At 49.5% G+C, this 13,537-nt stretch overlaps 1 protein-coding gene across 1 annotated transcript; it reads right to left on the bottom strand.

Moving 5' to 3' along the window:
- Positions 1 to 10,271: 10,271 nt before the first annotated feature.
- CLEC11A (C-type lectin domain containing 11A) lies at positions 10,272 to 13,438 on the bottom strand. Its single transcript, XM_061386170.1, has 4 exons — positions 12,267 to 13,438; positions 11,842 to 12,031; positions 11,319 to 11,510; positions 10,272 to 10,955 (listed from the first exon to the last, which is right to left on the bottom strand). Exons 1-4 carry the CDS (start codon positions 12,411 to 12,413, stop codon positions 10,510 to 10,512), a joined length of 975 nt encoding a protein of 324 aa, XP_061242154.1. The 5' UTR covers positions 12,414 to 13,438; the 3' UTR covers positions 10,272 to 10,509.
- Positions 13,439 to 13,537: the final 99 nt, after the last annotated feature.

Here is a 13,537-nt window from a genome sequence, read left to right as displayed (position 1 = left end):
CTTAACCATCTCATCCTCTACCTCCCCCTTCTCCTTTTGCTTTCAATCTTTCCCAGCATCAGGATCTTTAGCTGTTAAAATAATCCGAGTAGAAATTTGCTTGCAACTGTATTGAACCTATAAATTATTTGTGAGGTATTGACATCAGTATAATATTTAATCTCCTCAACCAAGAGCATAGCATGTCTTTGCTTTTATTCAATTCACGTTGGGGCCCTTTATTGGAGTTTAAGTTGTCTCCAGAGAATCTTACATCTTCTTATTTATTAGTTCCTATGTGGCTTCTAGATTTCATTTAGACGGTGAATGGTATCTTTACACTGTATGTTTGTTTATTGTTGGTGTAAAGCAAAGGAATTGGTTTTTGTAGGTTAACCTTGCAACTGGAGATTTTGCGATATCTCTTATTATTTGTTCTCACAGTTTGTTCATTCCATTGGTCTTATTGGGTATATAATTATATCATGTTCAAATAATGACAGCTTTCTCTATTCCCTTTTAGTCTTTACACCTCTACTTTCTTTTTTTCTATTTGAATATAAATTCATATACTTCATTACTTATTGGTTTATTCAAGTTCTTTATTTTGTGTAATTTTTAGCATGTTATATTTTTCCTTTACTGACAGTCATAATCACTATTTCGCACCTTTTTGTATCTCGGCCCTGGCCCGTGGACTATTCACTATTCACAGACTATTCACAGACTATTCACTCTGACAGTCTGTGTTCTATCTGCAGCCTGCCTCCTATTTTTAAGTCTGTTTATGACTTTATTTTCGGCCGAGCCGGGTCTTTGTTGCTGCTGCGGGCTGTGCCTGGCTGTGGCGCGTGGTGGCTGCTCCTGCTGCGGTCTGCAGGCTCCTCGTTGTGGAGGCTTCTCCTTGTGCGGAGTGCAGGCTCTGGGGACGTGGGTTTCACTAGTTGCAGGACCCGGGCTCCCTGCATCAGCAGGTGGATTCTTAACCACTGGACCGCCAGAGAAGTCTTAGCCTATTTTTTTATTCCTATTTGGCTTTGCCAAAAGTCAATTTATCTTAGTACCTTTTTCCAAAATTAAACTAGTTTTTGGTTTTGTTCATCTTCTTTTCTTCCCCCATTCATTTCATTGATATTTGCCCATATTTTTTTGTTGCATTTTCAAATGGTTTTTTAAAAATTAATTAATTTATTTTAATTGGAGACTAATTACTTTACAATTTGTAGTGGTTTTTGCCATACATTGACATGAATCAGCCATAGGTGTACATGTGTTCCCCATCTTGACCCTCCCTCCCACGTCCCCCTCCATCCCATCCCTCAGGGTCGTCCCAGTGCACCAGCCCTGAGTGCCCTGTCTCATGCATCGAACCTGGACTAGCGATCTATTTCACATATGGTGATATACATGTTTCAATGCTATTCTCTCAAATCATCCCACCTTCGCCTTCTCCCACAGAGTCCAAAAGTCTGTTCTTTATATCTGTGTCTCTTTTGCTGTCTCACATATAGGGTCATTGTTACCATCTTTCTAAATTCCATATATATGCATTAACATATTGTATTGGTGTTTTTCTTCATGACTTACTTTACTCTGTATAATAGGCTAATTTTTGCCCATATTTTAAAAATCATTTCTTTTTTGCTTGTTTCTGTGGTTTTGATTCATGGCTTATTTATTTTCCCACTATTTGAATTAGATGTTTAACCCATTGCAGAAAAATATATCTATTGAATAAAGTTTTTTTCTTTTTTTTCTTGAATAAAGTTCTTATCAAATGCTTTTCATCCACCTATAGAAATATGTTTTCCTTATTTATGCTGTTTTTGACATTTTTGTATTTACACCGTGTCACCTGGGGACAGGGAAGGATTTTTTAAATGAACCCCCAAAAGTACCAAGCAAAAGCACTTGGAAATTTGACTGCACTAAGTTTAAGAACTTCTAATCAACAGACAACACCATCAAGAAACAAAAAGTACAAGTCACAGATCTGCAATGCAAAGTGAAAGTTGCTCTGTCAAGACGTTAGCCTTGGGAAGATCCAATAGTTTAAAAAAGCAATTGCCTTTCAGCAAAGAGAAATGTTGAATGGGGATAAGCCCAGCCAACAAAACACATGAAACTTTGTTGGTCTGTCAAAAAAAATCAATTCCATTGAGGCTTAATTTACATATAATAAAATTTCCCATTCATTTTTTTTTCTAAATATATGCATCCATGGGAAAATGAAACTGTTGTTCCGTCGTGTCCCACTCTTTGCAACCCCATGGACTATAGCCCGCCAGGCTCCTCTGTCCACGGAATTCTGGACTGGGTAGTCGTTCCCTTCTCCAGGGGATCTTCCCAACCCAGATATCAAACAGGGACCTCCTGCATTATAGGCAGATTCTTCACCATCTGAGCCACTAGGGAGGTCCTGCAATGAATGCAAAACTGGCAAAGGATTAGTATGCAGAATATATAAAGACTACTAATTAGTAAGAAGAAAATACCACCATAAAAATTTTTCCAAGTGTATTTAAATTTTTGTCTTCAGGTTTTACTGAGATATAATTGACATACAGTACTGCATAAGCTTAAGGTGTACAGGGTAATGATTTGAGTTATATACATCATGAAATGACCACTACGATAAGTGCAGTGAACACCCATCATCTTGTATGGATAGAAAATTAAAGAAACAGAAAAAAATTCCCTTGTTATGAGAACTCTGAGGATTTACTTTTTTAACAACTTTCATATAAAATACACAGCTGTGTTAATTATATTTATCATGTTGTACTCTTAAACAGTTGTTGTTTAGTGATTAAGTCACGTCTGATTCTCCTGTGACCACATGGACTATAGCCTGCCAAGCTCCTCTGTCCATGGGATTTCCCAGACAAGAATATTGGAGCTTGTTGCCACCATTTCCTTCTCCCAGGGATCTTCCAGACCCAAGAATTGAACCTGCATCTCCTAAATTGGCAGGCAGATTCTTTACCACTGAGCCACCAGGGAAGCTCCACTCTTGAATAGAGTGATGGGTTAATAGGTGATCTTTTTATGCCTCATATTTACGTATCTGTTGTTTTACATGTATCAGATATTACAAAATAGCCAAAGAGATTATTTTTAAGGCAGAGCTGGTGTTCCATTTCCTGTCATCTCCGTCCCCCGACTCCACCCCAGCTGTGGCTTCCTGCCCACAAGGTGGCCAGGAGTTGTCACTGCTCAAGATCAGAAACCAAAGCCTGGTTGTACTTGGAATCTGTGGAGAGATCCAGAGGGGAAGGTTGACTTGCCTTCCCAAGGAGATTTCCAAAACCCACGTTCACACTGCCGCCTGGCCCAGCTCACACAAACCACCCATACTTTGAAAAGAAGCACTTTGCTCCTAGAAATGATGAGGCTGGCACTTTAGGAGATGGGGGCTGGGGGCTGGGGCAGGAGACAGGTTGTTCAAATGATGAACAGGGGGTAGCCCAGGAAAAACCCAAGGAAGCCAGAAAGGAGTCATGTTCACAGAGAACCACTGACAACAGAAAAGTAACTTAAAAGACGCCATCCCATGCTTCACACACTTCTCTCAACTGACCCTTAAAAGGAAGGATACACCTGACCTCACACAGTCTGCTAGAGAACATATAACCTGAATGTAATCATCATAAGGAAACATCAGGCAAATTCAAGTGAAGAACTTCTATTTTTTTTAAAAAGGGGGAGAGTTGTTCTTCCAAATTGTCAATATCATAAATATGGAAATGTCCCAGACTCAAGGAGATGCAACAGCTAAAGGAAATACAGGTAATGCCAGGCCGGATCCTGAACTGCATGGGGAAAATGCTATGAAGGACAGCATCTGGGCCAACTGACTAAACCAGTAAACCACCAGTAGATTATACAAGTATCATGTAAATGTTACATTTACTGAGGTTGATTACGGCCGGGTCAGGCAAGGCAATATCTCTAATTCTGAAGAATACACAGGGAGGTATTTAAGGATAAAGGCCGTGATGTGTGTAACTAACCCTTACGTGCTTCAGAAAACCTATGTATTTTGGGAAATTAAACCAGCTGGGACTAAAACTCTGCCATCTGTGGACACAGATGAAGCCAGCTGCAAAGTGAACAGGTAACATCTCTCCCAGAGATCTCTCCCACCACGTAGCTGTAGTGTTGTAACAACTCCCTTTGTGGGTTACTAGGGCTTCCCTGGTGGCTCAGTGGTAAGAATCCACCTGCCAAGCAGGAGATGTGAGTTCGATCCCTGGTTGGGGAAGATCCCCTGGAGGAGGAAATGGCAACCCACTCCAGTATTCTTGCCTGGAGAATCCCATGAACAGAGGAGACTGGCGGGCTACAGTCCATGGGGTTGGGAAGAGTTGGACACGACTGAGCAACTCAAACAACAGCAACAACAAAGGACTATTTTACTCACTGAGAAACGTAGTTCTCAAAAATCCTAAGCTTTTGGAACCTTTGCTATTTGAAAGTATCTCCGTAAGAATTAAACAGGGAGTTTCCGGGCGGTCCAGTGGTTAGGACCTGGCGCTTTCACCAAGTGGCCTACATTGGATCCCTGGTTGAGGAGCTAGGATCCTGCAAACTGTGCTGCATGGCAAAAAGAAAAAAAAAAAAAGTTAAACATCCTACTCTTGCCTGGAAGATGTAAGTCAGTTTGACACAGACAAGAAGCCTCCATTTCCAGCCCTGACACAGAGCTTTAGATAGAGTTTCCAGACACCACATGCCACATTTGTCTTAATTTTGTAGTTTCCAAGGAAACAGGACCCTGAGACCACTTTGCAGTCCAGACCTGATGTTGACTCATTTATACAAACTTCTGCTTTGCTCCCGAGCTATTAAAACACAGCTTCACTTAAATTTCACTCAAATTCCTCAGTTCAGTTCAGCTGCTCAGTCATGTCTGACTCTTTGCGACCCCATGGACTGCAGCACGCCAGGCTTCCCTGTCCTCCACCAACTCCCAGAGCTTGCTCAAACTCATGTCCATTGAGTCGGTGATGCCATCCAACCATCTCATCCTCTGTCATCCCCTTCTCCGCCTGCCTTCAATCTTTCCCAACATCAGCATCTTTTCCAATGAGTCAGTTCTTTGAATCAAGTGGCCAAAATTTTGGAGTTTCAGCTTCAGTATCAGTCCTTCCAATGAATATTCAGGACTGATTTCCTTTAGGATGGACTGGCTGGATCTCCTTGCAGTCCAAGGGAGTCTTATCCAACATCACAGTTCAAAACCATCAATTCTTCGGTGCTCAGCTTTCTTTATAGTCCAACTCTCACATCCATACACAACTACTGGAAAAAACATAGCTTTGACTAGATGGACCTTTGTTGACAAAGTGATGTCTCTGCTTTTTAACATGCTATCTAGATTGGTCATAGCTTTTCTTCCAAGGAGCAGTTGTCTTTTAATTTCATGGCTACAGTCACCATCTGCAGTGATTTTGGAGCCCCAAAAAACAAAGCCTCTCACTGTTTCCATTGTTTCCCCATCTATTTACCATGAAGTGATGGAACAGATGCCATGATATTAGTTTTCTGAATGTTGAGTTTTAAGCCAAATTTCTCTCCTCCCCCAAATTCTATAGCTCGATCACAGCCCCTTCTCTGGGATGTGGTCTTCACTGCATGGATCCTTTACCATCTGAGCCACCAGGGAAGCCCAGGAATACTGGAGTGTGTAGCCTATCCCTTCTCCGGGGGATATTCACAACCCAGGAATCGAACCGGGGTCTCTAGCATTGCAGGTGGATTCTTTACCAGCTGAGCTACCAGGGAATCCCTTCTTTCATCACAGCGAATTGGTAAACCTGACTTTGGTTTGTCCCTGGTGATCAGGTTAGGATGGAAGGATGAGTGATGAGTGGATGGATGGAATGGATAGATGGATAGAGTGAAAACAGAAAAAACCTCATTTAAAATGAATTCAGTAAACCCTGATGAGCAAGCTTTCATGTACATATTACACATGGTAGCCTGCGTGTGTATGTGTGTGTGTTTTAGTAAGTCAGTTGTGTCGGACTCATTGTGATCCCATGGACTATAGCCTGCCCTGTAGCCTGCATAACCAGAGGGAAAAAGAAAGATAAAAATTATTTTAACAAGGTCTATTTACATAAAATTATTTGTATAAAATTCTCTCAGTCTCAGCTTATTTTTTATTTATTTACGTGGCTGTGCCAGTCTCAGTCACGGCACATGGGATTCGCAGTCTTCATTGCAGCATGCAGGATCTAGTACCCTGACCAGGGATTGAACCCAGACCCCCTGCATTGGGAGCACAGTCTTAGCCACTAGGCCACCAGGTAAGCCCCTCAACTTCTTTTTTATGATGATTAAGAATATTAGATTTTTCCTCCTGGGACAGGAGAGAGGACACGTTTTCACATGAGAATTTCATCTCCTGATTTTAAGAAGAGGGAAGAGGGTCCCTCCTTGCCCTAGGAACAATGCACTGACCCCTGTTTGCAGTCAACAAGAAACCACTACCACCCCAAACTCCTGTTCTTCTCCAGTGAACTTTTATTCAAAACAATCCTTCCAAAGAGACGTAGAGAACAGATTTATGAACCTGGGGAGAGGGGAGGAGAGGGTGAGATGTATGGAAAGGGTAAACTTTGGAAACTTACATTGCCATGTGTAAAATAGATAGCCAATGGGAATTTGCTGTATGACCCAGAGAGCTCAAACAGGGGCTCTATATCAACCTAGAGGGGTGTGATAGGGAGGGAGGTGGGAGGAGGGTTCAAAAGGGAGGAGATATATATATATACCTAAGGCTGATTCATGCTGAGGTTTGACAGAAAACAACAAAATTCTGTAAAGCAATTATCCTTCAATTAAAAAATAAATAAATTTTAAAAAATCCTCCCCCGTTTTCTCTTGAACCCTAATAAAAGCTGACGGCTTCGTCACCTCTTCAGACTTGTTCACCCCAGCTTTCTTGTTTCAAATTGCAATTTTTCTGCTATTCCCACATAAACTCATTTTGCTGGCAAAATAATTGGCTATTTTATGTTTTCAGGTTGAAAATAGATTGATGATGATAAAGCTAAAGCAATGGGATGAACTGTTAATAAATACATCTGGATAAACGGTGTACACAAAGACAAAATACTATCTGTGTTTGTGCAGATTATTTGTAAGTCTGAAACTATTTCCAAATAAAAAGCTTTGATTCTTTTAAAACAGGCTAAAGTCGTTTGGACTAGTGTTTATCATATCTTTAGCAGGCAAAGGAAGAATTTTTATGTTGTGTCTTATATTGTAATTCAGTACAAACTCAAGAACTCAAATTTTGAGAACTATTTCTTTCCATTTTCTCTGCATTTTGATATTTTCTACGAATTGATTTCACTTTTTAAAGAATGGTAATGATACACCGGTGGAAATTCATCCGTATTTTGAAAAAAAACTCTCTCGGGAAAGATCTTAGAGCCCACTACATTCTAAGGCTAATGGAATGCTGCTGCTGCTGCTGCTGCTAAGTCGCTTCAGTCGTGTCCGACTCTGTGCGACCCCATAGACGGCAGCCCACCAGGCTCTGCCGTCCCTAGGATTCTTCAGGCAAGAATACTGGAGTGGGTTGCCATTTCCTTCTCTAGTCACTAGCAGTCTGTTACACTCTGCCAATTCTGGTTTTTCTACCGGTTGACTCGGGACCAGACTACATTTCCCAAACTACCTCGGGGCGAGGTCCAGTGGCTGGGGAGTCAGGATCTGAGCTCTGATTGGAGACTGGGTGTAGTCCTCCAGCTTGCAGGGAACGTAGGCAGTCTTCACATTGGAGGAGGGGAAGGAGCTTGCCAGAGGCTCCGCAAGAAGCTCCTGATGGCTTCTAGGAATGTGGTTCTGGGCAGGCCCGCCGCTCAGCCTGCTGGGATTTGTAGTCCTGCCAGGCCCGTGCAGGCCTGGTTCTTTTGCTTCACGATGGGGCATCTCAGGTTTGCGCCCTTCCTCCACCACTTCTCTGGAACCCCTTAACTCATCAATCCCAACCACCTGCTGGGCCGTCTCTGGTCCATGGCTTCAAGCTCTCAAACCGCAGGTGTTCCACGGTGAGCCAGGGAGATGGCATTGGCAGACTCTGGGCTCTTGAGAGGCCTGGGAGGGCTTCTTGGAGGAGGTGGCAGGGTTCCCCTATGCAGAGCTGAGTCCAGAATCAGCCCAGAATGCAACATACAGGTTAGCTGATCTGATGAATAAATAGTCCTTGAAATGCCATCCATTCCCAAACTCAGCCATCTCTGTGTACACAACTCTTTGTCTCTGGACTGATATGACAGACACTGACCAAACAAGGGCACCTAGAATGATGGAAGGTGCGATGAGGAAAGCCCCTGATCCACTGGGAGCCCAGGAGAGGCGCCTGACTGAGGCCTGCAGGACACCAAGGAGGAAGAGAAACAGTAAGAAAGTCATCTCAGGGTTCCCACCATAGCATCACACAGGCATCTTCCTTCATTCAAAGAACCCTCATGCCTGGGATGCTGGGAATAGGGAGTTAGTTATACCAGCTCTGCCCCACAGGGGTCCCCAGTATGGCTGATTAGGGCTCTGTCAAGAGAGGAGTCAGCCGTTCTGGAACACCTAAGGCAGTACTTAACGCTTCTGGGAAGGGATGCTGGGGGGGGCGGTGACTCATTAGCCAATTCTTGGAAGGACCTTTGCATATGCAGAGACAGTGTCTGGAGAGAGCAAGCAGAGGTGAAGGTGAGATTGAAATAGCCAACTGAGGATCAGAGCCCATGCTGCAAAGACCCCTCTGTGTCTGGAATAGCCAACTGAGGATCAGAACCCATGCTGCAAAGACCCCTCTGTGTCTGGCACTATTCTAGGGTATAGATCTTATTACCCCCATTGTACAGATGGGGACACTGAGGAACAGCAAAGTTATGTCTCACTCAAGTTACCCAGTAGGTAAGTGGCCAAGGAAGGATTAGAACCTGGGCCATCTGGCTCCAGAATCTAGTCAGGTAACTACTGAACTGTCCCATCCACTGACTTCCCAGAATGTCAGGTCCGTGAGAGTGGAGCTCTCCCAGGTAACAGCAGATACTCATCGTCGTCTGCCTCATCTGCCCTTTGAGATGCCCTTATGTGTTCTAGAAGACATCCTGCTGCCCTACTGCGACCCTGGGAAACAAGCTTAGAGGGGGATGAATTTGGGTCAAAGTCTTCAGTCTCCTGATGGAAGTCTTCCTGACCGGAAGCCACCCCCGCTTCTGTGACTCCTATAGGGACGGTGGGGCTGGGAAATGACTCTTAAAGGGAGTGGGTGGCTTGTGCTCCCTCCCCCAACTTCTGGAGATGACACAGTGGCTCGTTCCTCCCACTGGAGGAGCCAACGGTGACACTTTAGGCGGGAGGTGCCATGGCTGACAAAAGGGAAGGGACACAGACATAAGGACAGACAGGGTCACACTCTGATTCCTGGGCTCCATGATGGTATAAGGGTCAGAATACCATGATGCCTGTATGTGGGGAGACACTGGGTGGGTGTTTCCAAAAGAGTTCTTGCTCCAAAGAGTGCTGTCCAGAGTGCTGAGGCCCAGGCTGGGCCTGGGTGTCCTCACTGCCCCAGGGGATTAAGGTATGAAAAATGGCGGGGGAAGAAAATGTAATTGTGCCTTATGCGCCACCCTTTCCCAAATGCTCACTTTCCTGGGCTCATATGAACACCCTACGAGCCATACAAGGTAGGGGTAATAGTGCCTGTGTTCAGATGAGGAAACTGAGGCTCATAGCGGGGAGGGATTAGCTCATGGCCTCAAAGTCAAGGAGTGGAGGGATCGGTTGGGAGGGAGCCTGAGCTTCCAGGCTGGGTAGGTCCTTATGCTTGTGTCTAAACACAGGCCCCGGAGTTGGGGGAAGGGGAAGGGGGTAGGGCAGTGCCTGACTTTACATGACATTATGGGTACCATCTGATGAGTCAGGTTTGAGACCCACTTAAAAAAAAGAAAAAAAAAAGTTAAACGGGAGTCTTTCCTGCAGGACTTCCCAGATCTCGTTGAACAGGGCCAAGGCCAAGGCCTGGGACAATGATTGACAGGCTCTGGGTCCCAAAGACCTTGAGTAGGGGGCACAATGCAGGCAGAGGTGTCAGCCGCGTGTGCATTCGTGGACTCCAGACATCTGTGCGCAGGAGAAGATGACCATGTGTACGTATGCACATGTGTTCTCTATCACTCTGATCTGGGGCTCGAATAATACCTGTAAGAGGGGGACAGGCCTTGCCCCTCAAAAAGATAAAAGGCCAAAAGCGCCTCCACTGCCTACTCAAGTGAGATTCCACAACGTTTTATTGGCGCGGGACCTAGCCTCGTGCCCACCGCCTCCGGGAAAGACAGGCAAGGAAGGGGTCCCGGCCCCGCAGGAGTCCCCCAGGGATCGGCCAGCCAGGGAAAACACATTTCCATCCGCGGGCGAGGAAGGAAGGAAGGAACGGTGTCTTTGCTGGGAGCATAGCCCAGGCACAAGGCGGGTGGTGGGGCGGAGTGGAGAGGGGGGGAGCCGGCCCCGCTAATAGGGGAACTCGCAGACATAGTAGAGGCGCCGATCGCAGTCGTGGTCCCACCAGGAGCCATCGTCCGAGGCCTGAGCCACGCAGTTCTCGAGCACGCCGCCGTTGGGCTGGTTGGGGCTGAGCGGGTGCGGCGCGGCGCTGGGCCGGGCGCCGGGCTCAGGGCTGGGGGCGCGGTGCCAGGCGAAGAAGGATACGCGCTGGCCGTTCTCGAAGAGGTACAGGCCCTCGGCGCGCCGGTCGTGCACGCCCAGCCACACCGGCCAGTTGTACGGGGCGAGCGCCGCGCGCAGGTAGCGGGTGAGCGTCTCCATCTGCCGACTGTCAGCTGGCTGAGCCAGGCTCCCGCCCCGCGCCACGCACCGCGCCTGCGCCGCCGCCTGAGCCTCGAAGTCGCGCGAGAGCAGGAAGCACTTGTGTCCAAGACGCGCCCCCTTCAGGCAGCCTGCGGGCGGGACGGGGCGGGGCCGAGCGGAGGCGGGGTTAGTGCCTCGGGGGCGGGTCGAGGGCGGGACCAGAGTCACCCGGAGCCAGTGACAGAGCCGCCAGGGGGCGTGGCCAGGACGTGGGGGCGGGACCGTAGGGGGCGTGGTACGGCCCGAGCAGGGTCGGCTCACTAGCACGGTCGGGACCACGTTCACCCTCCCCATCAGCCAGCACACCCCAAATCCTCGAGGGCCGCCCTCCCCTCGCCCCTAACACCTAGGGTCCTCAAGTCTCAGACACCCTTCGGGGCTCCCCTCTCCCCACCGGTCCGCGGCCTGACCTGGATCGTCCCTCCTTCCCCGCCCGGCGGGATGCGACTCACCCTCTAAGCGGCCATGCTCGCGCTCGGCGCGGCTCTGCGCCTCCTGCAGGGCTTGCACGGCGTCGCGGGTGTCGCCCGCCACTTCCCTCAGCTGCCGCAGCCCCCGAGTAAGCTCGGCCACGCGGGTGTCCAGCGCGTGCAGACGGACGTGCACCTGGTGCAGGCCTGCGTCCAGGCCGGCCAGGCGACCCACTGCGGGTGGACAGGGCGCACGCTGGACGGGGACCCTGGGGGCGGAGCCAGGGTACTGGAGGACGTGGGGGGGACCCGGGACCTACGGCTTCTGGGGCGGAGTTGGGGTGAGGGGTGGGGGCCCTCAAGATTTCTGGAAGGTAGGGGCCGGTGGCCACCCCGGTCTCTTGAAAGGCAAAGCCGGGGACCCGGAGCTCCTGGGTGTGAGGGCTCCGAGCTGGGCGGTGGGCAACTGAAAAATCCTGGGGCAGGGAAAGGACGGTTCTTTTTTGTGAAAATGACCACGGAGGCCGGGGTTGGGGGGCGCAGGGCGGAGCTAAGGATTACTTACGGATATAAGTGATGGCGTCCTCCGGGGTGGGAGAGGGGCTGGGGCTGACGCCGGGGGTCGGTGTGGGTTCCTCCTCGTCTTCCTCCCCCTGCCCGTTCTCCTCGGTCGCCCAGGCCCCCCTGCCTTCAGAGTTTCCCTCGGGATTTTGATCTCCCCTCCTAGCAGGCAGCCCCAGCGCTTCCTGTAAATGCTAAGGCAAGGAGGGTGATCAGGGCCAGGCTGGCAGCTACATTCAGACTCCCCAGACGCCCCTTTCCAGCTGTCAGCTGGCTGTCTGCCCTCTTCTCTGAACCCATCACCTTCATCCTCCGAGCCTATCCCATCCCTCCCGTTGCCCATTCTTCTAACCCTGGAATACACCCCTCCCAAGCCCACAGTCGCCCACCCGGGTCCCGCCACTAGAGTCCCAGCAGTCTCCAACTCACCTTCAGCATCAGGGCTTCCCTCTCCCGCTCCTCCTCCTGGGCGCCACCCCAGCCCCCCTCCCACTCCCTCTCAGCTCCCCGAGCCCCATGACTGAAGCCCAGGAGCTGGGGTACCACCAGCGCGCCAAGGAGCCAGGCGGCCTGCATCAGGCTGGTCTCGGAGCACCCAAGGCTGCAGAAGGGTGTGTTTTGGAGGAGAAGAATGTTTCTGGGGACCCGGAGTGTGTGCTGATCACCAGCCCCCTGGTTCGCGCCTCTCCCAGCTTCTCTCTGGTCCCTCTCCTCCCAACTCTTGTCTCAGTCCGTTGGTCTCTGCTCCTCTGTGTGTGTCTCTCCCCGCCTCTCTTGGCTCCCCGGAGGCCCTGCCTCTGTGGCCGGAAACCTCCAACGTTCCAAAGCTTGGATCCCGCCTTGGGTCTCCACACACGCCCTCCTCTTCCCACTTTCCAGAGCTTGCTTCCGTCCTGTCTTGCTCTTCCCTTCTGCCTCGGCCAGAAGCTCCAGAAGGTCAGGAGGATGGAGCCAGCTCCCCAAGAGATCCTGGGGGCTCAGCCTCTGCCCAGGAACCTCCTCGGGGAGTTGCCAGGGCTTGGCCTTGCTTCCCTCTCCTCTCCCTGGCCACGCCTCAGGTCAGGGGAGACCTCAAGGTCTTGCTAAGGTTGTTATTATCCTGTGGCCACCGTTGCCCACACACCCTGTGGAATGAAGCTCTCACAGCATTCTCAGGCTCTAGAGCACCTCCTGCCCCCCAGATCTCCCATCCTGCCCTCCAGGCCCTTGCTCCAGATCCAAATGAGCATCTGTGCCTGTCTGTGGGGATCCGTGCAAAGAGCACGCGTGTGGCTTGTGTGCAGCCCCCAGAAAGGTAGGGCTCTTGGATCCATCTGCCATGCTTTCCTGGAAGCCTCCTGCAGTCTGGGTCCTGGTTGGGGGTAACATGGGGGATTCCAGCTGTTCACAGACCCCGCAGACAGCCCCATCTGGGTGAGGGGCTGGGGCAGAGGGGAGGGTGGAGGTTGGGTGGGGTCCGAGAAGCTTTCTCCAGGAGGTGGAGTAAGCAGCTGCTGGGCTGGGTGCACAGAGAGCTCTGAGCGTTGAGAGCTACTTCATCTCCTGCCTGGACCACTGCAGTCCTCTCCTCCTGCCTCTCCCCTCCTTCCTCCCGAGCCCCTCCAATCCACGCAGCCTGCCGCAGCCAGAGCAATGCTTCCAAACCGTAAATCAGATCACATCACTCCCCACTCCCCTGCTCCCCCCCAGCTTCCCATCAT

This window comes from Bos javanicus, chromosome 18 (genome assembly GCF_032452875.1).
Source record: "Bos javanicus breed banteng chromosome 18, ARS-OSU_banteng_1.0, whole genome shotgun sequence".
Taxonomy (NCBI): domain Eukaryota; kingdom Metazoa; phylum Chordata; class Mammalia; order Artiodactyla; family Bovidae; genus Bos; species Bos javanicus.
The sequence above is the reverse complement of the archived record's forward strand: the minus strand, read 5'-3'. Positions and strand labels throughout refer to the sequence as shown.

Coding starts and splice junctions, on each gene's coding strand:
- CLEC11A (XM_061386170.1), bottom strand. CDS start 12,413: ATGCAGGCCGCCTGGCTCCTTGGCGCGCTGGTGGTACCCCAGCTCCTG. Junction 12,032..12,266: donor GGGAAGCCCTGATGCTGAAG/GTGAGTTGGAGA, acceptor TCCTTGCCTTAG/CATTTACAGGAAGCGCTGGG. Junction 11,511..11,841: donor GGACGCCATCACTTATATCC/GTAAGTAATCCT, acceptor GTCCACCCGCAG/TGGGTCGCCTGGCCGGCCTG.